Raw genomic sequence first — 26,784 nt, forward strand, 5'->3', positions numbered from 1 at the left:
TCTTCAACACGTTGAAGACTTGCAGAAAGTGAGCTGTGATTATGGATCCAAATTTCCAAATAAGTGATGGTTATACTATTTTAAAGAACCAAGAGACTGAAGATGCTGAAGTATGTAGAGCAACACCAAACTGCTGGAGGAACTCAGTGGGTTAAACATCTCAGGAGGGAAATGGAGATCAGACATTTCTGGTCCCAAAACATTGACTGACCATTTCCCCCTTGTGCTATTTTAAGGCTGACTTTTGCTTTCACAAAAACTGGACTTTAATCAATAATGTGCTAGTTTGTCAGTGCTTGGTTTAATTTCTCAACCAATTTATTTCAGCCCTCTGTGGAACCATATAGCCATTGGCCATTGTGTCCATGCTTGGAAAGAACTTTCCAGATAAATATTCCCCCAGCCCCACTAAACTCCTGCTTTGTTTTCTAAAGATTAAATGTACCAAGATCTTCCTCATTTTCAAATGATGTAACCCTAACCAGCATCAAGTGAAAGTCAATAAATAAACTGCAGATGTTGTAAATCCAAGAAGCACCCAGGTCAGGCAGTATGTTTGGTGGAAGAGTTATAATGTCATGCTGAAAGTCCGTTGTCAGAACTGGGAAGGAGAAAAAATAAATAACTTGCTTTTTCCAGTAAATACAATTTTCTTATAGCTTTGGGGGAAATACTTGCATTCAGTTTATAACATTTCCAGAGCACCATTTAAAATCTTGCCACATTGTGATCTTAAGTTGTGCCTCAGAAAGGTACCACTCTGTTCAGCTCTCAGAAGTTATACAAACTGCCCCATTGCCTTGCTTTCCCTATATCTGTACAAAGCGATATACAATTTCACAGCTTGCATCCGTGCACTTAGAATCAAGTTTATTATCACTCTTATATGATGTAAAATGTGAAATTTACTTTACAGTGTAACTATGTAAAATTACTGTAATTTCTAATGAGTAATTTAAGAAATATACATTGTCATGCAGAAAGGCCAGTTATCTTTATAGCAGCTATTTGAAAGAACTCTCCAATTAGCTCCACTGTCCTGCTCCTGAAAATAGATGGAAGAAAAATAGCTGCAAGGCTGTAGCATAAAAGCAGAAAGTTGTAGACTCATTGGACTTTGTTAAAGATACAATGGTCCAATAGTCACCAACTATGTTATACTGTTCTAAAATATTTACCATTCCTATAATTACTATGTTACAGAATGTTGATGTGGCCTTTTTTCCTAAGCATCCAAAATCATTTTCCTTATAAATATGTTTCAGGTAAAGTTCCTCATGGGTTATCAGTAAGAGGTCGCCAAAATCTGGAAATCCAGGGACCTAGACTCAATAACACTAAAGAAGAGAAAACTTCTGTGAAGTATGGATCAGATCGGCGGTTAGATCCCATCATCACGGAGGCAATGCCCTTGTTAGAGGTACAGGTCTATCTGTATAATTTTAACACTGCTTAGCAACTTTGCACTCTCCAGAATTAAAAGATTTTTCTTCATATTTGTGTTTGCAACTTAAATGTGGAATTATAATCTGCATTGAAGTGGAAAATATTATACACTTGTAATCTTAGTAGAACATTTTTAGTTTTCCATGAATTAAGGATCTGGGACAAGGTTCATGCCACTTTATTCTGAACACAGCAGTGGCGATGCTCTATCCGATAAGTCTGCAGTGTGTTGAGTGGTATTTGCTCCTTTTGAAATCAGTTCTCATTGAGCTGCTACATGGTGGCACAATGTATGAAGGGAATGAAAGCTCTAGAATCCTTGAACCAGGAATCAACTTCCAGAATTTTAGTTTGTTCCTTTTATTATGACCTTTAAAATTATATACTTTTCATGATTTTTGAATTTTATGCGAATTCGTCAGCTCTGAGTGGAAAATATTAGACATTTTTACAAAAGTGCATTAATTCAGGTTGGAGGAACAACACCTTATATTCATTCCGTCTGGGTAGCCTCCAACCTGATGGCATGAACATTGACTTCTCAAACTTCTGCTAGTGCCCCACCTCCCCCTCGTACCCCATCCGTTATTTATTTATATACACACATTCTTTTTTTCTCTCTCTCCTTTTTCTCCCTCTGTCCCCCTCATTATATCCCTTGCCTATCCTCTGGTTCCCCCCCCCCCCACCTTTTCTTTCTCCCTAGGCCTCCTGTACCATGATCCTCTCATATCCCTTTTGCCAATCACCTGTCCAGCTCTTGGCTCCATCCCTCCCCCTCCTGTCTTCTCCTATCATTTTGGATCTCCCCCTCCCTCTCCCACTTTCAAATCTCTTACTAGCTCTTCTTTCAGTTTGTCCTGATGAAGGGTCTCGGCCCGAAACGTCGACTGTACCTCTTCCTAGAGATGCTGTCTGGCCTGCTGTGTTCATCAGCAACTTTTATATGTGTTGCTTGAAATTCCAGCATCTGCAGATTTCCTCGTGTTTGCCTTAACGGAATTTGGCAGGTATATAAACTGCAAGGAAATGGATTGGTGTAGAGAGAGCAAGAAAGTATTAATGAAGCAACGATTGGATCAGCAATGATCTTCAAAAATTGTAGAGCAGGCTTGAGTGAGCTTATTGTCCCTTTTCAGCTCATGTTTATGTTTTTAAGCATTCATATTTGAATTTATACGCTGAAGTTCTGGAAAGGCTGCTGTACTTCTGAGCAACACAAACTGCGGAGGAACTCAGCAAGCCAAGTAGAGTGGAATAAACAGTGAACATTTCGGGCTGAAACTCTTTGTCAGGACAAATGTTTATGATTTGCAGTACTTCTGAGTATGGCTAATTTCATTTTTAACATTGTATTTTATTTAAAATATGGTAGTTCAAGTTTCAATGCTGTGATGTTACAACCATGGTACAACTGTTGACATATAACATTAAAAATGCAGTGGTTGTCAACCATAAAGTAGAAAGATAAAATGAAAACAACTTGCTCTAGATTATATGGAGAGGTTATTGACACTTGGAGGAACTCGTAGAGAGTTGGATGTGAACAGGAAGTGAGTAATGTGTGGAATGACTGGGTGTTGAGCTAATATAAAATACAAATATTCTGTTGAGGTAGAATCTGCTATATGGATTTGAGGAGTTAAAATTATCAAATTGTCTTGATTGGAAGAGGTGTGTACATCAGTGCTAGGACAAATACACTGCTTGGCAGATAGGATGGACCTGGCTGCATTCCAACTATAGTTGGCATATATAATACAGTGCCATTCATTCAGCTGGAATCACCATCCTGAACTGAAAAGGTAAGTGGATTTATTTCAATGTATATATCAAATAAAATTAAATTTTAGCTTCCTTAGTAAGAACATAAGAAATAGGAATGGGAGTAGGCCATCTGGCCCATCGAGCCTACCCCGCCATTCAACAAGATCATGGCTGATCTGTCCGTAAACTCAGCTCCATCTACCTGCCTTTTCCCCATAACCCTTAATTCCTTTACTATGTAAAAACCTATCTAACTGTATCTTAAATGTATTTAATGAAGAAGCCTCAACTGCTTCCCTGGGCAGAGAATTCCACAGGTTCACCACTCTTTGGGAAAAGCAGTTTCTCCTCATCTCCGTCCTAAATCTTCTCCCCTGAATCTTGAGGCAATGTCCCCTAGTTCTAGACTCACCTACCAATGGAAACAACTTTCCTACTTCTATCTTATCTATCCCTTTCAAAATTTTGTTTGTTTCTATAAGATCACCTCTCATTCTTCTGAAATAATTCCTTCTGTATAATTCCTTTGAACTTTAGCTCTTTGGTAATCAGAGACCAGAGGCCATTGGGGAATCTAGGCCATCTGCTGCCTGTTGCTCACAGATCATTCCAGCTCAATGCTTTCTATGAAGACGTTGCAGAGATGCTAGTTGAGTGCTGCTAAAAAGTACCAGGCTTGGAATAATACTGTACATCAAGAAGATTTAATAAACTAGCTGTAACAGCTAAATGGAAAAATGTGGGGCTGGTCTTCAAAAGGATGAACTCTGGTCTATTAACATCTGATTTAACTAACCATCAAAAGTCAGGAAAATGCCTGTTACATGATGGAACAGAAACTACTGCTGACCCTATGAAGCCGTAATAAATGCATTGTCCAACATTTCAAAGACATTGTCAAACAAATATTTTGAGTTGCTGAATAATTGCAATTATTTTCATCTATTCTTTTATGATTTTGAAAATTGAACTATACATTTTGACATTTACTTGCCAATATTGAAATAAAGAAAAGACAGATTCAAAAAACTAAAGTTAATTTGTGCTGTGTCCTCCAAAGCTCTGATGCCACAATATCATACACTTTGAATTGAAAAATGGCAATTGGAGCTTTCAGTGTGATGTGTTAGTTTATTGTTGCCATTAACTGCAGAAGAAAGGACATTAAACTTTAAAACATGCATCTATGAAATATTGCAGCAAAATATTTTTTAAAATCTGTAGCTCAGCAAATATCATGGGATTATCAATTTCATTCTTACCTGCAATAACACACATTATGGGGCAACTACAGCGTTACATCTGACAGGACTTAGATGAAGGGGTGAAAAATCTAATGCCTTGTAAAAACAAAGTAGAAGTTCTGAGCAGTTCAGATGTGCTGGCTGCTTCTCTGTGGGGTTGTTGACACTACTTTTTGATTTCCTTCATCGAACGAACTTTGAAGTTTTCTTTGTAAATTGATTTAATATTATATATACTAAGGTGCAGTGAAGATCTTTGTTTAGCACGCCATCTATTTTGATATTTCACTACAACAGTACAGGGAGAAGCAATAAATTCAGAATTAAGTTGTTATAAGTGAAGTGTTGACAGATAGTAAGGTGCAAGGCCATGCTGATGTAGACTGAGTGGTCAAGAGTCCACATTACTGTATGAGGGAACTGTTCAAAAGTCTTCCAACAGCAGGATAGACAGACAGTGCCTTTGAGCCTGGTGGTATTTTCAGACTTCTGTATCTTCTGCCTGTTAGGTGTGGGAAAAGAGAGAATGCCCTTATCTTAGATTAAGCTGATAAGTGCTATGATATTTGTGCATCTTAGAATGTATATCATCGATTTATATTACCTTTTTTGTGCTGGCAGGTATTTTTCATTAACTTCCCCACTGGATTGCTTTGTGGTGAATTGAGAAAAACTTATGTGGAGTTTGTGAATGTAAGCCAGTGCCCACTTACTGGATTGAAAGTTGTATGCAAGGACCCAGACTTCTTTTCCTTTGGGAGTAAAACTGCAGCATTAACGCCATCAAGTCCAACTGGTTCGGAAAACTGTAGCGCTTACAAGACTGTTATAACTGATTGTGCGGGCGTATCCTCAGCTATCACATCTTCAGTTTCCCCCGTAGACTTTGGAGTAGACTCTGGAAATCCACAGTGGGTAATTGACGTGCCTCTTCCTGACACTGTACTATTACCGGGGGCTTCTGTGCAGCTACCCATGTGGTTGCGTGGACCGGATGATGAAGGAGTACATGAAATAAACTTTTTATTTTACTATGAAAGTACAAAACCACATTCAAAACTGAGGTGAGTTTCTGTACTTTTTTTTCTTACCCGTGAAGCATATTTCACTTGAATCTGGTGGAACTGGTAACTTAAGAAGTTTATATTTACAATGTTAAGTATCATATAAGTATATTTTAAGCTTGTTTCAAAGTCCATGTCTTCCATTCTTAAAGATAAACTTCTAATTGATTAATCAGAAACTAATGTTTCATTTCTGCTGTTTTTCTTGTGATCCAGTTGATGTGCATTTCCTACAGGTTATATCTTAATCTGTGTGCCTTTCATTAATGTATAAAGGCTATTTAACATGAACGATACAGCCCATAGCCTTGCGTTTTGCAGCATTTTGTGCTTCTTTGTCTTTTCACCCTCAGCTTCCCGTCCAATCAGTTCCTTGGTCTTTATGACGTTGAGGGCAAGATTGTTGTTGCGACACCACTCAACCAGCTGATGTGTCTCGCTCCTGGACGCCTTCTCGTCACCTTCTGAAATTCTGTCAACGAAAGTGTTGTACAAATTTAAAGATGCCTTTGAACTGTGTCTAGCCATATACTTATGCATTGGATTCAGTTCTTGCTCAGGCAGGAGTTAATTCTAGCCATGACCAACCCCTCAAAGCACTTCATAGTAGTAGATGTGAGTGCAACTGGTAGTCAATGAGGCAGCTCACACTCTTCTTGAGCACTGGTGTGATTGTCATCCTTTTGAAGCAGATGGAAACGTCCCACATGGCAGCAGTGAGAGATTGAAAAGTCTAGCCAGTTTGTTCATACAGGTTTACAGTGCACTACCAGGTACACTATCTGACTCCTTGCAATGGTTCATTCTCATGAAAGCTGTTCTGACATTGGCCTCCATGACAGATTATCAGGTCACCAGATGTTGTAGGGATATGCACAGGGTAGCTTTTTTATTCTCTTTCAAAACGTGTATAAAAGGTGCTTGGCTCATCTAGGAATGAAGCATCACAGCCATTCATGACGTTAGGTTTCACTTTGTAGGAAGTAATGGCCTTTAAACCCTGCCAGAGCTGACTAGCATCTGATTCCATCTCTAACTTCAATCAGAATTGGGTTTTTTTTTGCTCTTAAAATGGCCTTCTGTAGGTTGTACTTTACTACTTGTATTGTTCTGAATCACTGGGTTTGAATGCCACAGTTCCAGCCCTCAGCAGGCTCCTAATCTCCTAGTTCATCCACAGTTTTTGGTTTGGGTATATCCAGTATGTTCTCAAAGGTACTGAGTACTCATCCACTCAGGTCTTGATGAAGTCGGTGACAACTGTGGCTGATCCGAAGATAAATCCCTGAATATTAACGAGTCCATCAACTCAAAGAAATCCTGTAAATGCTCCTCCTGCCTCCCTTCACCATACCTTCTTGGTCCTCACCACTGGTGCTGTGGTCTTTGGTTTCTGCCTTTTTGCCGGGAGTAGAAGTACAGCAAGTGATTGGACTTAGCAAAGTTTCTTGATGGTAGTCTAATAACGGTCAGGTGTGTTGGCTCCTCTGGTTCCGCGGGTGATATATTGGTGGTAATTATTCAGAGATTTCTTGAAGCTGGCCTGGTTGGAATCTCTCGCAGTGGTAGGGAAATAGCACGTCATGGTGTGCTGTTTCATGACTGATCATGGTGCTGCCAGGCATTGGCCTGAGGTGTATTGTACATCGCTACCAGGATGACGGCAGAAAACTTCCTTGGTAGATAAAATGGATGACACTTGACTGCTCAATATTCCAGGTTGGGTGAGCAGAATGACACAACTGTCACGTCTGTGCACCACGATGAGTTAATCATGAAGCATACTACTCTTCCTCTACCTTTAAAAAAAAAAACTCAACTGCGCTGTCTTTGTAGAGAATGGTGAAACCCGCAGGCTGCCTTGCTGTGTGCAAAATAGCAGAGGCAAGCAAAGTATACAGCAATCCCTAATGTCCCTCTGGTACTGCTATCTTGCTCTGAGTTCTTCAGTTGTATTTTCCAGCAACTAGCCAGCAAGGTAGTCAGGCGTAGTTTTGGGGTGGGGGGGGGCGCGGTGTCTAAGGCCTCTGTTTCAGTCATGTCTGTTGACCAGTGCGCCTTCCCCATTTCTGTTTTTTTTAAAAAGGGAACTGCACTTGTGACCTGGGTCTGTTTTCCAGAGTCTGACGTTTTTACTTTTTGGATTGATAGACTTTTAAAATGTCTTAAAACAATGTTGCTTACTGACTGTGACCGGATTTCAGCTGTGTTGGTCCAAAACAAGAATATTTGATGATTCTCATCAGAGAAGCACACAAAAAGTTGCCACTTATGAGTGCTATCTTAGACATTCAAAATGGAAATATCCTCTTGTCCACTCTATCCACACTTCCTATTTTCATTCAGTGGCAATTATACCATATTCATTCAGATCCAAAGATGAATCACTGAATATCAACCAGTCCACTGACTCAAAGCAGTCTTGTAAGTGTTCCCCTACCTTCTGTTCCCCCCTCCCCCCATCATGAACAAGTACAAGCCCAGAAGTCATCAAATTCTCTTCGTACATTAATCCTTTCACTCCTGCAATCATTCTTGTGAACCTCATCAGGACCCTCTCCAGGTCAGCACATCTTAATACGAAGCCCACGGTATTCCAAATGGAATCTGATCCATGCCTAATGAAGCATCAACAGTACATCCTTTTATTGTAATCCATTGGTTTCAAGATGATTTGAAGAAGCATAGGTCTGGTCTTTGGATTAAGATTCTAATTATGGATTGGGGCAGGCAAAGGCATTGTTTACTGGCAAAGGCATACTGAGAACTCCAGAGACCTTCAGAAGTAAATTTTGAGTACAGAGTATGTATGTTCCTTTCAGAATAAAAGGCAAGCAGAACTGGTGAATTCAGGTTTGATTTCAACATTATGTGATATTTGGATAAGTACATAGATGGGAGGGGTATGGAGGGCTATGCTCCATGTAAAATTCGAAGGGACTATACAGAATTGTAGTTTGGCATAGTCTGGATGGACAACAGGGTCTGTTTCTGTGTTGTCATTCTGACTTTAGTCCCATCAAAATGAAGGGTAACATTGCATTTGCTGCTTTTACGCCTTTAATGCTGACGCGACCTGCAAGCTATTGTTGGGGGAAACAAGAGGGATTCTGCAGATGCTGGAAATTCATGCAACACACATCAAAGTTGCTGGTGAACACAGCAGGCCAGGCAGCATCTCTAGGAAGAGGTACAGTCGACATTTCAGGCCAAGACCCTTCGTCAGGACGTCCTGACGAAGGGTCTCGGCTTGAGACGTCGACTGTACCTCTTCCTGGAGATGCTGCCTGGCCTGTTGCGTTCACCAGCAACTTTGATGTGTATTGTTGAGGGAATCCTGAACTAGGACTCCCAGGTCCCTTTGCACCTCATATTTCTGAATTCTCTTCAGTTAGACAATAGTCTATCCCTTTATTCTTTCTACCAAGGTGCATAATACCACCCTTCCCTATGCTGTATTCCATCTGCCATTTCTCTGCTCATTCTACCAACCTGTCACCTGCTTCTACAGACACCCTGCCTTTGTAACTCTACCTGTTCCACTGCCTATCTTAGTATTGTCTGCAAACTTGGCCACAATGCTATCATTTCCTTCACCTGGGTGTATAAAGTGAAAAGCTGTCGCAACACAGATCCCTGTAGAATTCAGCTTTATTTAACAAGACCCCTTTATCCCCACTCTCTCCCTTCTGCCAGTCAACCAAGCTTCCATCCATGCCAGTGTCTTGCTTCCAATGCCATGGGCTCTTACCTTGTTTAGCAACCTTGTGTGTGGCCTCTTGTCAAAGACCTGAAAATCCAAGTCAGTAACATCCACCAACTCATGAATCTAGCCTCAAATAATTCCAACAGATTTGTCAGATCATCAAATAATTTCTGTCCTAGCGACACAAGATTTCAGACACAGTAATCCAGAAAACAAAACTGCTGAAGAAGCTGACAGTATTGAGCAAAGGGATGGTCAACATATTAGGTTGAGAACTGCATGGATTATTGTTATTGCTCTTGTTCTGAATGAGCACTGCTCTTGATACTATCACTACATAGTTTCGTCACTTGTAAAATTAGCATTCTGGAGTAAGGTATCTGTGATCTGTACATCAAACTTCAAAATTCAATGGTTTTGCCAAATTCACTCAGTGACACAGATTAGTTATGTTCATGATATAACTAAAACATGGTTCAATTTGTTCTTGGTTCTGACCGGCTCTATAACCTATAATGAAAATTTTTTATGCTGTGATTGGACTATGCAGGCAGTTCAAGTTTATTGCCAAAGGCATACGTATTCAGATTATGAATGGAATGAAAATTAATCTTTTGCAACAGCAGTAGATTTCAAACATGGTAAATATAAATTACATCAACAAATTAATGTAGATTTGAACATAGAATAGTACAGTACAGTACAGGCCCTTCGGCCCACAATGTTGTGCCGACCTTCAAACCCTGCCTCCCATATAAGCCCCCACCTTAAATTCCTCCATATACCTGTCTAGTAGTCTCTTAAACTTCACTAGTGTATCTGCCTCCACCACTGACTCAGGCAGTGCATTCCACGCACCAACCACTCTCTGAGTAAGAAACCTTCCTCTAATATCCCCCTTGAACTTCCCACCCCTTACCTTAAAGCCATGTCCTCTTGTTTTGAGCAGTGGTGCCCTGGGGAAGAGGTGCTGGCTATGAGTTTGCATGAGTTGCACGACACAAACAATCATTAGTTCCCATTAAAAGAATGGGAACTAATGGTTCCAGAGAGTGTGATGAATACCTGTGAATCAAAGCTGGTCTGTGTGAGGGAATAAATGAGAGAAGTTGGAGAAGGAAAATGTGACAATCTAGAATATAGAATGTGACAATATAGAATATAGAATGTGACAATATAGAACACAGCAGATGCTAGAGTTCTGAAGTGAAACAATATTGGAAGAGTTTGGCATCTGGACAGAGGAAAATATGAGTCATCATTACAGATGGATTATAACAGGCCAATTCAAACAAATTGCAGAGGTTGGCTATTAGAAATTATTGATGAACATTCTTTTCTGTTGGCAGTTCTTTTCTTTACCCCTCGGTCTGAGTCTTATGGGTATGCGGAATGTGGGAAATACTGGCTGGAGCTTGAATATTGTCCAGGAACTAATTAAAATAAAATACTCTGATATGCAGTCCTGTCTAGGTAAGAGAATCCAAAGGACATGCTGGGAGGGTAAATAGACTCTGTGAATTACTGCTTGTCAGAGGTTAATGATAAATGAGTGTCTGGAAGACAGGAGCAGAATTCTGGATTCACTACTGTCTGGCACCTCATCCCTACACTTTAATTCTAATACTCTCGAAATGAATGCTAACATTGCATTTACCTTCCTTACCAACAACTCAACCTTCAGGTTAATCTTTAGGGAGTCCTGCATGAGGACTTCCAAGTCCCCTTAAACCTTTATTTTAATTTTCTCCCTGTTTAGACAATGGTCTATGCCTTTATTCCTTAATGAAAGGGGAGTTGGGTAACTTGCCCTCTAAACTGCAGAGTAAGGGAGGAGGAGAGAGGGGTTCGGTTGGGGCTGGTGGACTGCGACAGCTTGCTGTCATTGATGAAACTGAGTTCTGAATTGTACCAGCAAATTCTACAGGAAAATGTCAGGGTATCCATCTGTGGACTGAAGCTCGGGAAAGTGGGTCGTACAGCAAGACAACAACACTAAACACACAAGTCAGTCTACCAAAGAATAGTTAAAGCAGAAGAAATTCCACACTTTGGAATGGCGGAGTCAAAGTCCTGACCTTAATCCTATCGAAATGTTGTGGAAGGACCTGAAGCGAGCAAGGAAACCCACCAACATCTCAGAGTTGAAGCAGTTTTGTAAGAAGGCCTAAAATTCCTCCAACCTGATGTGCAGGAGTGATGAGCAGTTACCAGAAAAGTTTGGTTGAAGTTAATGCTGTACAAGATTACACCAGTAACTGAAACCAAAGGCCCACATACTTTTTCCAACAAATGCATGTAATATTGGATTATTTTTCTCAATAAATAAATAAATGAACAAGTATAATACTTTTTGTATTACTTACTAATTGGATTCTCTTTATCTTAGTTTTAGGTCTTGTGTGAAGATCTGATTACATTGTAGGTCATACTTATTCAGAAATAGAGAAAATTCTAAATGGTTCGCAGACTCTCTAACACCATTGTATGTCTACAGAATGATGCTAGGTACAGGAGTGTCTGTAAATAAGTGACTGTGATAGGAAATGATAAGGTAGCAGGTGGAGGTGTGGTGGGTTAGTGGGTGGAGGTGCTGATCAGCTTTCCTGGTTGGGGAAAGTAACTGATTTTGAGGCTGGTGGTTCTGGTATGGATGCGACGTACCCTCTTCCTGAATGGGAGTGAGACAAGCAGTCCGTGAATGTGATGGGTGGCATCCTTGATGTTGCTCGCTTTTTTTTCAGGCACCTTTCTACATGTACTGGATGTTCTTGATGCTGGTTCTCTGTCCAGCAGGAATAATTTATTGATTCTTCACTGTCCACCACAGTTAGCACCCATTATAGCACCTTTTAAGATTACAGGAGAACAAGCAGCAAAAGATTGACCCTGAGCCATGTAAAGAAATTGAGGCCAAAAAGTTCTATTTTAACTTCATCAGTCCACGGGACTTGTTTCAAAAATGCATCAGGCTTATTTAGATGTTCCTTTGAACCTTTTGAATAGAACTTTTAGGCCACAATGAGCAAAGGTATGTTTGGAGAAAAAAGGGTGCATAATTTTGTGAAAAAAGCCTGTCTCCAACTGTTAAGCACAGGGGTGGATCGATTATGCTTTGGGCTTGTGTTGCAGCCAGTGGCACGGGGAACATTTACTGGTAGAGGGAAGAATGAATTCAATTAAATACCAGCAAATTCTGGAAGCAAACATCACACCGTCTGTAAAAAAGCCGAAGATGAAAAGAGTATGGCTTCTACAGCAGGACAATCAACCTAAACACACCTCAAAATCCACAGTGGACTACCTCAAGAGGCGCAAGCTGAAGGTTTTGCCATGGCCCTCACAGTCCCCTGACCTAAACACCATCGAGAATCTGTGGATAGACCTCAAAAGAGCAGTGCATGCAAGAAGGCCCAAGAATCCAAGAATCTCACAGAACTAGAAGCCTTTTGCAAGGAAGAATGGGTGAAAATCCCCCAAACAAGAATTGAAAGACTCTTAGCTGGCTAGAAAAAGCGTTTACAAGCTGTGATAATTGCCAAGGGGGGTGTTACTAAGTACTGCCATGCAGGGTGCCCAAACTTTTGCTTCGGGCCCTTTTCCTTTTTCGTTATTGTGAAACTGTAAAAGATGGAAATAAAGAAGTTTTCTTGCTTAAATTATTAAAGAAATGTGTCATCTTTAACTTTATACCTTTTGGAAATCAGGTCATCTTTTACTCGCTTAGCTATTCACAGTAACAGAAATTTTACCGGGGTGCCCAAACTTTTGCATGCCACTAACTTGAATAGCTTGGGTTTTAAATTGTCTTGCGAGTAAGCGGGTTTGGAGAGGCAACTGCATTTTCAGTAACTCATAAAATGCTGGAGGAACTTAACAAGTTATGCCTCATCTATGAAGGTGAATGAATAGTCGACATTTCGGACTGAGGCCCTTCATCAGCATTAGAAAGAGAGGAGGCAGAAGTCAGAATAAGGAGGAGAGAGAGTAAGGTGTACTGTAGAGCTCGAGATGATTAGATGAAGGCAGCAGTGAAAACATGGATTTGAAAGCAAGTTTGTGAATTTCAAAATTGCTAAAATTGGTTTTTATTATCACAAGCAGTACAGTTTAAAAACTTGTACGCCATCCACACAGATAATTTTATCACATCAGTACACTGGGGTAGTACAAGGGAAAAGCAATTACAGGATGTAGGATGTATTACATTCTGCTACAGACAGTGAGGTGTAAGGCCATGAGATAGATTGTTAGAATTAGGTTTATTATCACAGACTCATATAATGTAAAATTTGTGTTGTAACAGTGCAGTGCAAAGACAGAACTTGCTGTGAATTACATAAATAACTCACTTTTATTTAACTCACTTGCTGTGAGTTAAATAAAAGGAGTAATTTGATAGTGTTCATGGATCTTTCCGAATACTGCCATGGGGAAGAAGCTGTCCCTGAAATATTGTGTTGGTCTTCAGGCTCCTGTACCACCTTCCCACTGGTACTAATAAGAAGAGGGCATATCCCAGATGGTGAGGTCAAGAGACTATCGTGTATTCAAGGTTCTAATAACAGCAGGATAGAAGCCTGGTGGTACATGCTTTCAGGCTTTTTGTATCTTCTAATCAGTGGAGGTGTGGGAGAAAATATCTGGGGTGGGACTGCTCTTTGATTATTTTGACTGCTTTCCCAAGCAGTGAGAAATACAAAAGGAGCCCATTTAGGACTGGCTGGTTTTCATGATCAAGCAATCAAGCCATTGTTTGGTGGGGATCTGGTGTTGGCCGGCAAGGTTTTTTTTGATATCCTTGTTTATGTAGAGAAGTAAGTTGGAAGTTGGGGTGCGGATTGAGGACACATGAACTGTAACAGTGAGAAATTAGCCAGACTGAGAATATGTAATTAAAAATGTTTAATTATATTAGATGTTTGCGATTCTACACTGCTGCTCTGAAACCAAGAAATCCCAGCTTCTTCCTAACAGAGGCTTGAATCAGTCAGCTGCTTCCTCATTCTTATTTGTAACGGAATGCTGACTAACCACATTTTTCTGCATGGTACATTGCTAATTATGATCAAAACTGCCAACTTTGCAAAATGTCACTTTGCCTTCAAGCTCTCATTCCCCTCAGGTCCTTGAATGTAGCAGTATCTTTGTGTACAAGTAAAAAGTGCAAAGCTCCAAAGCATGTCATAGTATGTGTTCCAGACAGATTAAAAACCATGATCAAAAGGCTTCGGCCTCTAGACTCATAAAGACAGATGGGCAGGAAAGCAAGAGATTAGACGAGATTTGGGAAATGCTTTAGAGGTGTTGAGGGTAAGAGCTGGTTGATTGTAGATACATGATGGTGGGGGTGGGGAGGGGGTGGATGAAGCAGTGAAGGGAATTAAAAACAAAATGTCCTGAATCAAAATTTCTAACTTCGTTGAGTAGCAGAATCTATGCAGTTGGAAGTAATTGCAGAATAAATTTAAGGATTGCTGGATGAGTGAATGTAGAATTGGCACTTTGATTTCTCTACTTCATTGAGGAATGGAGCTGATTACTCCTAAGTAAAACTTTTCAGATAAATCTTTAGGGATATTGAGAGGTGAGAGATGCAGAACTAAATAATAGTACAGGTGATTTGAACTGTGTGGGCTGTTTCTGTGCAGTATGCCACACACTGACTTATCCCAAAGGGTAAATGTATTATGTACAGTGCATCTTCAAATGAAACTTAATTGTGAAACTTCTGCCTTTCTGCCCACAGCCACCGGGTGCTGAGACACACAGCGATAATATGCACAAGCCGTTCTCTAAGTGTGAGAGCTATGGCATGCAGAAGTAATGCCCTTGATGCTGAAGCAAAGAGCGACATTGATAATCTCCTAGTGTTTCTGGATGTTGCCAATATTAATACAGTGAGTTTTCGTTAAAAATGCACTGAAATTTTGAACATAACTGTAGATGGATAAAAAAAATTTGGTTAATTTATTACTTACAGTTTTCATGGATACCTGAAAAAATCAATATCAGAAAATAAACTGCCTTCCAAAGCAAGAATTGAAGCTGTATTTCAAGTGTGTAAAACACAAAATAAATATCGTGCTGTTTTATGTTTTAACATCCCAATCAACTTAGCTCAGATTTAAATTCCATTGTGGTTGTCTGGATTTATAGCAATTATTTCAGTGATATTTTGACAAGTTGAATGAACTCTGCTTCAGAAAACCTTAACATTGTTTACCTGCTGCCAGTGGTTTTTCAATTGTATTGAAAATCAAATCCTAAATTTTGTCTAAAATTATAAAATCTGTGTTGTGTGAAACACTATCTGCACCAGGTGTCCGTGCTAATTTTGTTCATTTACATCATATTCATTCAAAAGAGCACATAAACGTGTACTGAATAAATTCCTTTGTCAAAAACTATTAGGAACTGATACTCAGTTGTATAGTGCTGTGGGAGTTTTGATAGTGTTCTAATTTACTCTGTATTTCATTAAGTACATAATTTGTTACTCAAAAGGTAGTTTATCCCTTTTATAACTTTTAACCGTCTCCATGAAACTTCAGCTAATTAGGACAGCCACTTAATTGGACCAAAATGTATCGGTCCAATTAACTGTAATCCACTGCACTGACATGGAGCTGTGTTCACATATTAAAAACTTAAAATTGCGCTTTTGTCTTTATATTACAATTTGATTAACTTGAGGAATAAAGGATGCATTATTGCATAGAGTTAGGAATCCAGACACAGAAAAATTAGATTTATCCATAGTTTAAAATTGTTAATTGTTCTTTGTAACATACCGCAAAAGAAATGGAAATACCGCATTCCCCTTGCCCAAAGTGCTATGGAAAGTCTCTGCAAAAAAACAAAATGCATTCAGTCTTAGCATACCAGAAAAGTGACCTCTAAACAGATTAAGAAGTGGAAGGAGAGAAGCTGAATATTTCTCCTGTAAACTGATGAGTTTGGTCTTCTCATCGATTGCAGATTAAAGAAAATTGTGATTACACGTTTGTGTTTTAATTTTTGAGAGGGAGCAAATGCCAAGCTGGACTGCAAAATTTCAATGGTTTTTGGGTGCAACGGTTTGGAACTTAATCAATATACACATTGGGAAAATATCAACATGCAATTTCAAACTGATGAGTTTACAAGGGCATTCTAATCGAGAATGGTTTATGAGCCAAATACTGGAATGGGAGAAATTCTGGGACATAGTCCCTGAAGGGAAAAAAGTAAGCAAATGGAAAATACACCCCAGTTCTAAAAATCTATGTGTTTTCTGATGTGAACAATAGGCATTTATTTTAAAAGCAATGTAGGTATCATGTTAACATTGGTGCTTAATCTTTCAGAGTGAAGCAGGTGTAAGGGAATTCCACATAATTCAGGTGTCGAGCTGTAGCAAGCATTGGAAACTACAGAAATGTATAAATCCAGCTGAAGATAAAGGTTTGTGATTTTTTTTTTTACCTATTTATGTACTTGTTTTATTTTTGATGTTTTTGTATTATTCTAGTAGCGAAGTTTGCAGAGCTGTGATGCCATAGTGTCAGAGTTCAAGTTCTGATCTCCTGTGTAGGGTTTGCATATTTGGAGTGACAGTGTGGGATTCCCTGAGGTTCCCTGGTTTTCTCCCACATGCTGTAGATATTCAGGTTGGTGGCTTGCTGCTGTGAATTGCCCTTGGTGTAGGTGGGCAGTAGAATTGAGACACAGACTGCAGGTGGAGGAACCTAAAGCAAAAATAAACTGCTTGAGCTACTCAGTGGGCAGGCAGTGTCCGTGGTGAGAAATGGCCAGTCTGCATTTCTGGTGGAGATTCTTCATTTGGTAGAATAGATGAGAATTTGAGAAAAAAAATCCCCCGGAGATAAAATTTCGATCTCAGAATTTAGGAGAATAAAACTGTAAACAGAAGTAAACATTTATATTTTCAAATAACTCATGCACAGATGACAAGCTTCATTGTGCAGAACTTTAGGGATAGTTTTCTTGGAAAGTACCACTTCCGTAATGTGCGAATCACCTTTATAATTAAACCTCGTCGACAACATTTCCTGAAAGTTTATCATGTTTGGTAAATGTCCTTATTTGAGGAAGTAATTGAGAGAATTGGTAGAAAGAAACATGTAGATGTAGTGTATTTAGATTTCTAAAAGGCATGGCCTCAAAAGAGAGGAGCCATGGAGTCATAAGTAGCTAGCCATCTGGACACAAACTGGGGTCTGATCAGCCCCGGCTGGGTCACCTGGAGGAGGGTGTATGATGTTGAAAGACCCAAAACACCCGATGATTCCAGGAACATCACTGAAGATGTGTCCAGAAGCATCAGTAGATATATGTACACAGCAGAGATAAAATAGTTGGAAGGCTACAACTGGTGGAGTACCACAGAGATCAGTTTTTGGTCCATAATTGCTCACTGTATTAAAGAGATGCAACATCCAGATTTGCTGATTACATAACAGTAGGTGGAAGTAAAAATATTTTGTGGTAAGGCTGTTGTGGTTCTGTATTGGTATTCAGATTGACTGAGTGGTCAAAAGACTGGCAAATGATGTTTAACATGGGGACATGTGAGGTTGTGCACTTTGGTAAGAGAAACCAAAATGAAATTATTATCTCAATGGGAAAGACTGCAAGTGAGTGAAGTACTGAGGGATCTTGGTGTTCTAGTGTATGAGTCGCAAAGCTAGCAGACAGGATGTAATGTTGAGGCCTTGTAAGGCATTGCTCAGACCACGCGGAGTATTATGAGTAGTTTTGGGCCCCTTAACTAAGAAACAATGTACTGGTATTGTAGAGGGTCTGGTGGAGGTTCACAAGGATGATCGGAGGAATGAAATGGTTAACGTATGTGGACTGTTTGATGGCACTGGGCCTGTACTTGTTGGTGTTTAGAAGTGTGAGGTGGGATCTCATTGAAACCCATTGAATATTGAAAGACCTAGATAGAGTGGATTTGGAGAGGATGTCTCCTATATTGGGGGAGTCTCGGACCAAAGGGCACAGACTCAGAATTGAGGTACGTCCATTTAGAACAGAGAAGAAGGAAATTTTCTAAAACCGGAGCATGGTGAATGTGGTGGAATTCATTGCCACGGGTGGCTGTGCAGGCCACGTCATTGGGTATATTTAAGACAGAGGTTGATTGGTTCTTGATTAATCTGGGTGTCAAAGGTTACTGTGAGAAGGCAGGCGAATGGGGCTGAGAGAGAGAGAATAAATCAGCTATGATGGAATGGTAGAGTAGACTTGATGGGCCAAATCACCTAGTTCTGCTCCCATGGCTTATGGTCAGACAGGCTGTACAAGTAGTTAAGAAGGTGAATGGCATTTTGGCCTTTGTTGCAAATTCAAAGTTTAAAAATAGGGTGGGTTTGTTACAATTGGACACATTGCTATTGAGGCCACTGTGTCCAGTTTTTTTTTTAAAAAGGGATATAACTAGTTATTTAAGACTGATATGGAGAAATTTCTTCTCACATAGGGTGGTAAATCTGCCCTGGCAGGTGGTGGAGGTTGAATCATTTTAAGCGGAGGTGGATATATATTTGATAGATCGAGGAATGTGGAGATAATGACACAGAAGACGTTAAGGCCAAGATAGATCAACCATCATCATATTGGAAGGAAGATTAGCCTTGTCACATATACCTCAAATGTAGTGATGTTTGTGTCAAATCAAATCAGCAAGGATTGTGCTGGGGACAACTCACAAGTGTTGCCACACTTCTGGCACCATCATAGCATGCCTACAACTAGGCAACCCTGACCCGGTCATCTTTGAAACTTGGGAGTAAACCAGAGCAAACTCAAAGGACCCATGGCCTACTCCTGTTCCTGTTTTCTCAGGTTCTCTGGCCAAAGGCAAAGTGCAATTGATTGGAGGATAGAAAATATGGTACCTTATTGAAGTAAAAGTGACAGGATATGATAGGCCTGTAAGTCTAATCTCAGAGGAAGTGAAGTTATTGGAGAAAATTCTAGTCTGGATCAACTGCAAGGGCAAGGATTAATCAGTTAGCTAAATGGAGGGTCCTGCCTGACCAATAGGATTAAAGATTTAAAGCTAACAAAATTTCCTCACGTGGCTTTGTGCAATGGGCTTCACCCATATCCTACATGGAAAACTGACCTAAAAGGTTAGAGCTCATTGGGAAAGTGGATTTAAAATTAGCTTGCTAAAGAGAGGCATGATGATGGTGGAGAGTTATTTTTGTGACTGGTGGCTTGTGGTCTGTAGTGTAGAAAAGGGACTGCTGTTGGGAAGCTTGCACTTTGCTACATTCATTAACAACTTGGATATGAATGCAGTCTGGTAAAGTGTCGTAGCCCGAAATGTTGACTGTTTACTATTTTCCATAGATGTTGCCTAGCCTGCTGTTTCCTCCAGCATTTATGTGTGTTGCTTTGGATTTCCAGCAGCTGCAGACTTGTGTTTATGCCTGCAGTGGGTATGACTTTGTGTTTATGACTATGAGCAATACCTTTTAGAAATGGTTATTTTTAATTTTAAAAGCTTCATATTAATGATTTTCAAACAAGTTTTCTAAAATGCTTCATTTATTTCAATCACTTATACTTTTAATGTTATAACAATGAATACCCTATAAACATAGAAACATAGAAAATAGGTGCAGGAGTAGGCCATTCAGCCCTTCGAGCCTGCACCGTCATTCAGTATGATCATGGCTGATCATCCAACTCAGAACCCTGTACCTGCCTTCTCTCCATACCTCCTGATCCCTTTAGCCACAAGGGCCATATCTAACTCCGTCTTAAATATAGCCAATGAACTGGCCTCAATTGTTTCCTGTGGCAGAGAATTCCACAGATTCACCACTCTGTGTGAAGAAGTTTTTCCTAATCTCGGTCCTAAAAGGCTTCCCCTTTATCCTCAAACTGTGACCCCTCGTTCTGGACTTCCCCAACATCGAGAACAATCTTCCTGCATCTAGCCTGTCCAATCCCTTTAGGATTTTATACGTTTCAATAAGATCCCCCTCAATCTTCTAAATTCCAATGAGTATAAACCTAGCCGATCCAGTCTTTCATCATATGAAAGTCCTGCCATCCCAGGAATCAATCTGGTGAACCTTCTTTGTACCCCCTCTATGGCAAGGATGTCTTTCCTCAGATTAGGGGACCAAAACTGCACACAATACTCCAGCTGTGGTCTCACCAAGGCCTTGTACAACTGCAGTAGTACCTCCCTGCTCCTGTACTCGAATCCTCTTGCTATGAATGCCAGCATACCATTCACCTTTTTCACCGCCTGCTGTGCCTGCATGCCCGCTTTCAATGACTGGTGTATAATGACACCCAGGTCTCGTTGCACCTCCCCTTTTCCTAATCGGCCACCATTCAGATAATAATCTGTTTTCCTGTTTTTGCCACCAAAGTGGATAATCTCACATTTATCCACATTAAATTGCATCTGCCATGAATTTGCCCACTCACCCAACCTATCCAAGTCACCCTGCATCCTCTTAGCATCCTCCTCACTGCTAACACTGCCACCCAGCTTCGTGTCATCCGCAAACTTGCAGATGCTGCATTTAATTCCCTCATCTAAGTCATTAATATATATTGTAAACAACTGGGGTCCCAGCACTGAGCCTTGCGGTACCCCACTAGTCACTGCCTGCCATTCTGAAAAGGTCCTGTTTATTCCCACTCTTTGCTTCCTGTCTGCCAACCAATTCTCTGTCCACATCAATACCGTACCCCCAATACCGTGTGCTTTAAGTTTGCACACTAATCTTCTGTGTGGGACCTTGTCAAAAGTCTTTTGAAAATCCAAATACACCACATCCACTGGTTCTCCCCTATCCACTCTACTAGTTACATCCTCAAAAAATTCTATGAGATTCATCAGACATGATTTTCCTTTGACAAATCCATGCTGACTTTGTCCGATGATTTCACCGCTTTCCAAATGTGCTGTTATCACATCTTTGATAACTGACTCTAGCATTTTCCCCACCACCGATGTTAGGCTAACCGGTCTATAATTCCCCCGTTTCTCTCTCCCTACTTTTTAAAAAAATGGGGTTACATTAGTCACCCTCCAATCCTCAGGAACTAGTCCAGAATCTAAAGAGTTTTGAAAAATTATCACTAATGCATCCACTATTTCTTGGGCTACTTCCTTAAGCACTCTGGGATGCAGACCATCTGGCCCTGGGGATTTATCTGCCTTTAATCCCTTCAAGTTACCTAACACCACTTCCCTACTAACATGTATTTCCCTCAGTTCCTCCATCTCACTAGACCCTCTGTCCTCTACTATTTCCGGAAGATTATTTATGTCTTCCTTAGTGAAGACAGAACCAAAGTAGTTATTCAATTCGTCTGCCATGTCCTTGTTTCCCATAATCAATTCACCTGTTTCTGTCTGTAAGGGACCAACATTTGTCTTAACCAATCTTTTTCTTTTCACATATCTATAAAAGATTTTACAGTCAGTTTTTATGTTCCCTACCAATTTTCTCTCATAATCTCTTTTCCCTTTCCTAATTAAGCCCTTTGTCCTCCTCTGCTGGACTCTGAATTTCTCCCAGTCCTCAGGTGAGCCACGTTTTCTGGCTAATTTGTATGCTTCTTCTTTGGAATTGATACTATCCCTAATTTCCCTTGTCAGCCGCGGGTGCACTACCTTCCCTGATTTATTCTTTTGCCAAACTGGGATGAACAATTGTTGTAGTTCATCCATGCGATCTTTAAATGCTTGCCATTGCATATCCAGCATCAACCCTTTAAGTATCATTTGCCAGTCTATCTTAGCTAATTCACATCTCATACCTTCAAAATACCCTTCTTTAAGTTCAGAAGCTTTGTTTCCGAATTAACTATGTCACTCTCCATCTTAATGAAGAATTCCACCATATTATGGTCACTCTTACCCAAGGGGCCTCTCACGACAAGATCGCTAACTTACCCTTCCTCATTGCTCAAAACCCAGTCCAGAATAGCCTGCTCTCTAGTTGGTTCCTCGACATGTTGGTTCAGAAAACCATCCCGCATACATTCCAAGAAATAATCTTCCTCAGCACCCTTACTAGTTTGGTTCACCCAATCTATATTTAGATTGAAGTCACCCATTATAACTGCTGTTCCCTTATTGCACGCATTTCTAATTTCCTGTTTAATGCCATCCCCAACCTCACTACTACTATTAGGTGGCCTGCACACAACTCCCACCAGCGTTTTCTGCCCCTTAGTGTTATGCAGCTCTACCCATATCGATTCCACATCCTCCCGGCTAATGTCCTTCCTTTCTATTGCGTTAATCTCCTCTCTAACCAGCAATGCTACCCCACCTCCTTTTCTTTCATGTCTATCCCTCCTGAATATTGAATATCCTTGAATGTTGAGCTCCCATCCTTGGTCACCCTGGAGCCATGTCTCTGTGATCCCAACTATATCATATTCATTAATAACAATCTGCACTTTTAATTCATCCACCTTGTTACAAATGCTCCTTGCATTGACACACAAAGCCTTCAGTCTTGCTTTTACAACACTCTTGGCCCTTATACAATTATGTTGAAAAGTGGCTCTTTTTGATTTTTGCCCTGGATTTGCCAGCCTGCCACTTTTACTTTTCAACCTTACTACTTTTTGCTTCTACCCTCATTTTACACTCCTCTGTCTCTCTGCACTTGTTCCCATCCCCCTGTTGTGAACTAACCTCCTCTCGCCTAGCCTCTTTAATTTGATTCCCACCCCCCAACCATTCTAGTTTAAAGTCACCTCAGTAGCCCTCGCAGATCTCCCCACCAGGATATTGGTCCCCCTAGGACTCAAGTGTAACCCGTCTCTTTTGTACGGGTCACACCTGTGCCAAAAGAGGTCCCAATGATCCAAAAACTTGAATCCCTGCCCCCTGCTCCAATCCCTCAGCCACGCATTTATTCTCCACCTCATTGCATTCCTACTCTCACTGTCGCGTAGGACAGGCAGTAATCCCGAGATTACTACCTTTGCAGTCCTTTTTCTCAACTCCCTTCCTAACTCCCTATGTTCTCCTGTCAGGACCTCTTCCCTTTTCCTACCTATGTCATTGGTACCTATATGTACCACGACCTCTGGCTCCTCACCCTCCCACTTCAGGATATCTTGGACGCGATCAGAAATATTCCGGACCCTGACACCAGGGAGGCAAACTACCATTCGGGTCTCTGGACTGCGTCCACAGAATCGCCTACCTGAACCCCTTACTATCGTATCCCCTATTACTACTGCCCTCCTCTTCCTTTCCCTACCCTACAGGGCCGAACTCTGTGTGGGAGGCACGGCCACTGTTGCTTCCCCCAGGTAAGCTGCCCCCCCCCCCAACAGTACTCAAACAGGAGTACCTATTGTCAAGGGGCATAGCCACCGTGGTACTCTCTATTACCTGACTCTTCCTCTTCCCTCTCCTAGCCGTGACCCACTTGTCTGCCTCCCGTGGCCCCGGTGTGACCACCTGCCCGTAACTCCTGTCTATCAACTCCTCACTCTCCCTGACCAGATAAAGGTCATCGAGCTGCAGCTCCAGTTCCCTAACGCAGTCCCTTAGGAGCTGCATCTCAGCACACCTGGCGCAGATGTGGACGTCCGGGAGGCTTGGAGACTCCAGGACCTCCCACATCTAGCACCGAGAACAACAAACTGCCCTCACACTCATACTGCCCTTCTCAAATAACAACAAAAAATGAATACCAAACCCTCTTCGCCTGGCTCGTTTCTGCCTAAGCCCGTTGAGCCGAAGCCCTTAAGCCTTCACTGTGCTCCCGGCTCACTCTGCCGCCCGCAAACTCCGCTGCCCCGTATATAAGGCTCTGTTCCTTTTAAGTCTTCTGCGCTTCACTGCCCGACGTCACACGCCTGTGCAGTCCCGCCTCTCTGAATGCTGATGGGGGAAAAAACCCCGAAAAATTCAAAAATGGCTTCCTCCACACTCCCGCTCCGATTCTCAGACTCCCTTCTCCGAAACAAACCATAACTCATCCTTTTTTCCAGACTTCCGGTAGCGCTCATGGAGTGAAGTCGCGTTCTTGACTCGCTCCATTACCTCTGAGTTTTTTTTTCTCTATGGTCAGCTCCGGGTTTGTGGGTCGCGCCTATCGTCAATCCTCCTTGTTGTGGGTTGACTTTAGGATTTATGGAGTCTATTATTAATTTTGTCTCCTGGAATACTAATGGTCTTAATCATCCTATTAAAAGGAAAAAAGTTTTTAAAGTGTTCCGGAGACTTAAAGCACAAATTTTATTTTAACAAGAGACCCATGCACGGAGGGGGGACAGACTACGTTTTTTCAAATTCTGGAAGGGACAACAATTTCACTCGAACTCCAATGCTAAGATTCGAGGCGTCTCTATTTTTATAGATTCCTCAGTTACTTTTACACAACAGGATATTATCTCTGATCCGAATGGTAGATTTTTATTGGTTAGTGGTTTACTATTTAATAAAAAAGTAGTTTTGGTTAATGTTTATGCTCCTAATATGGATTGTCCGGAATTTTATAAATCATTGTTTGATCAGTTTCCGAATTTGAACGAGTTTTCATTGATTTGGGGCGGAGATCTTAATACCTGTTTGTCTCCAGCTTTGGACCGTTCGGCTCCTTTACGGACTTTACCTAATAAATCTTCAAATCTGATTAATTTTTTCCTTTCTGATTCTGGGTCGACGGACATTTGGCGTTTTCTGCATCCTCAGGAAAAAGATTTTTCCTTCTTTTCACATGTTCATCATTCCTATTCAAGAATTGATTATTTTTTCATTGATTCTCGTCTCATTCCTTCAGTGATTAAATGTGATTATGATTCTATAACCATTTCGGATCATGCTCCACTTAAGCTTTCTATTAAAATTATGGCCAATATACCAAACAATAGACAATGGCTGTTTAATTCGCTGTTGCTTCAGGACTCGGACTTTGTTAATTTTATGAATGAACAGATTGAGCTTTTTTTTACAATTAACCATACAGAAGATATTTCGGTTAACACTCTTTGGGACACTTTTAAAGCCTATATTCGGGGTCAGATTATTTCGTATTCCGTTGCTTTGAGGAAGAAACAGAAGCAGGAGGAGATGGCAATTGTGGACAAGATTAAAGAAATTGATAAGAAATATGTTATGGCTCCTTCTGAGGAGTTATACAAACAAAGAACTGAACTTCAAATGGAACACAGTTTACTACTCTCGTCCTCGATTGTAAACCAATTAAAGAAAACAAGAAGTGACTTTTATGTTCACAGTGATAAAATTGGCAAGCTGCTGGCTAATCAATTGAAATCTAATTATGTTAAATCTCAAATCAATCAGATTTATAACCAAAATGATCGATTGATATTGGATCATGTGGGGATTAATCAAACCTTTTGTGATTTTTATTCTTCTTTATATCAATCAGAGTCTCCTCGAGATTCTAAATATATGAATGATTTTTTAGATAAGTTAGACTTCCCTCAGATTTCATAGGATATGTCTTCTTTATTAGATACTTCCATTACAATGGATGAGATTAAGAATGTTATTTTTTCTATGAATCTGGGGAAAGCTCCTGGCCCTGATGGGTTTACCGTTGAATTTTATAAATGTTTTGCTTCTTTATTGATTCCTTGGCTCTGTAAGGTTTTTGAGGCTTCTTTGAAACTTGGTAAACTTCCGGAATCTTTTAATAGAGCATCAATTTCTTTAATACTAAAGAAGGATAAAGACCCTGCTCAATGTGCATCTTATAGACCAATATCTTTATTAAATGTTGATTCTAAAGTTTTTTCTAAGTTATTAGCAAATAGACTAGAAAAAGTACTTCCTTCTATTATTTCGGAAGACCAAACGGGTTTTATTAAAGGTCGTTACTCTTTTTATAATATTCGTACATTGTTAAATATCGTTTATACTCCCTCACAAAATGTTCCTGAGTGTGTTATTTCTTTAGATGCCGAGAAAGCTTTTGATAGAGTAGAATGGCCTTATTTATTTAAGGTGCTTGAAATGTTTAATTTTAGCTTGAAATTTATATCCTGGATTAAACTGTTATATCACTCCCCTGTAGCCTCGGTTCGTACTAACTCTTTAAACTCACCTTTTTTTCCTCTCTTTCGTGGTACTCGACAAGGCTGTCCTCTTAGTCCCCTATTATTTGATATTGCATTAGAACCTCTTGCAATTGCTATTCGAGAATCTTCAAATATTACTGGGATAACTCGGGGATTAAAGTCCCATAAATTATCACTCTATGCTGATGATTTACTTTTATATATTTCTAATCCTGAGAGATCCATTCCTGCTGTTTTAGAGTTATTAGCACAATTTGGTCTTTTCTCAGGTTATAAATTAAATCTTAGTAAGAGTGAACTTTTTCCGATTAATAAACATCTTCCCTTATATTATAAATTTCCATTTAAATTGATTAATAATTACTTTTCATATCTTGGGATTAAAATTACTTGTAAACACAAAGATTTATTTAAGACTAACTTTTTACCATTAATAGACCATATTACTCAACTTTCATCTAAATGGTTTCCCTTATATTTAACTTTGATTGGTCGT

General features: G+C 40.2%; 1 protein-coding gene across 3 annotated transcripts in view; it reads left to right on the top strand.

Annotated features, from left to right (window-relative positions):
• trappc8 (trafficking protein particle complex subunit 8) overlaps positions 1-26,784 on the top strand; it is a 186,117-nt gene that overhangs the window by 123,967 nt on the left and 35,366 nt on the right. For all 3 annotated transcript variants that reach the window (XM_063060131.1, XM_063060134.1, XM_063060143.1), the window contains 4 exons: positions 1,266-1,420; positions 5,079-5,521; positions 14,977-15,127; positions 16,577-16,673. In XM_063060131.1, coding sequence (XP_062916201.1) covers positions 1,266-1,420; positions 5,079-5,521; positions 14,977-15,127; positions 16,577-16,673 — 846 coding nt within the window. The remainder of the gene's footprint in view (positions 1-1,265; positions 1,421-5,078; positions 5,522-14,976; positions 15,128-16,576; positions 16,674-26,784) is intronic.

The sequence above is a fragment of the Mobula hypostoma genome, chromosome 1 (assembly GCF_963921235.1).
Source record: "Mobula hypostoma chromosome 1, sMobHyp1.1, whole genome shotgun sequence".
NCBI lineage: Eukaryota > Metazoa > Chordata > Chondrichthyes > Myliobatiformes > Myliobatidae > Mobula > Mobula hypostoma.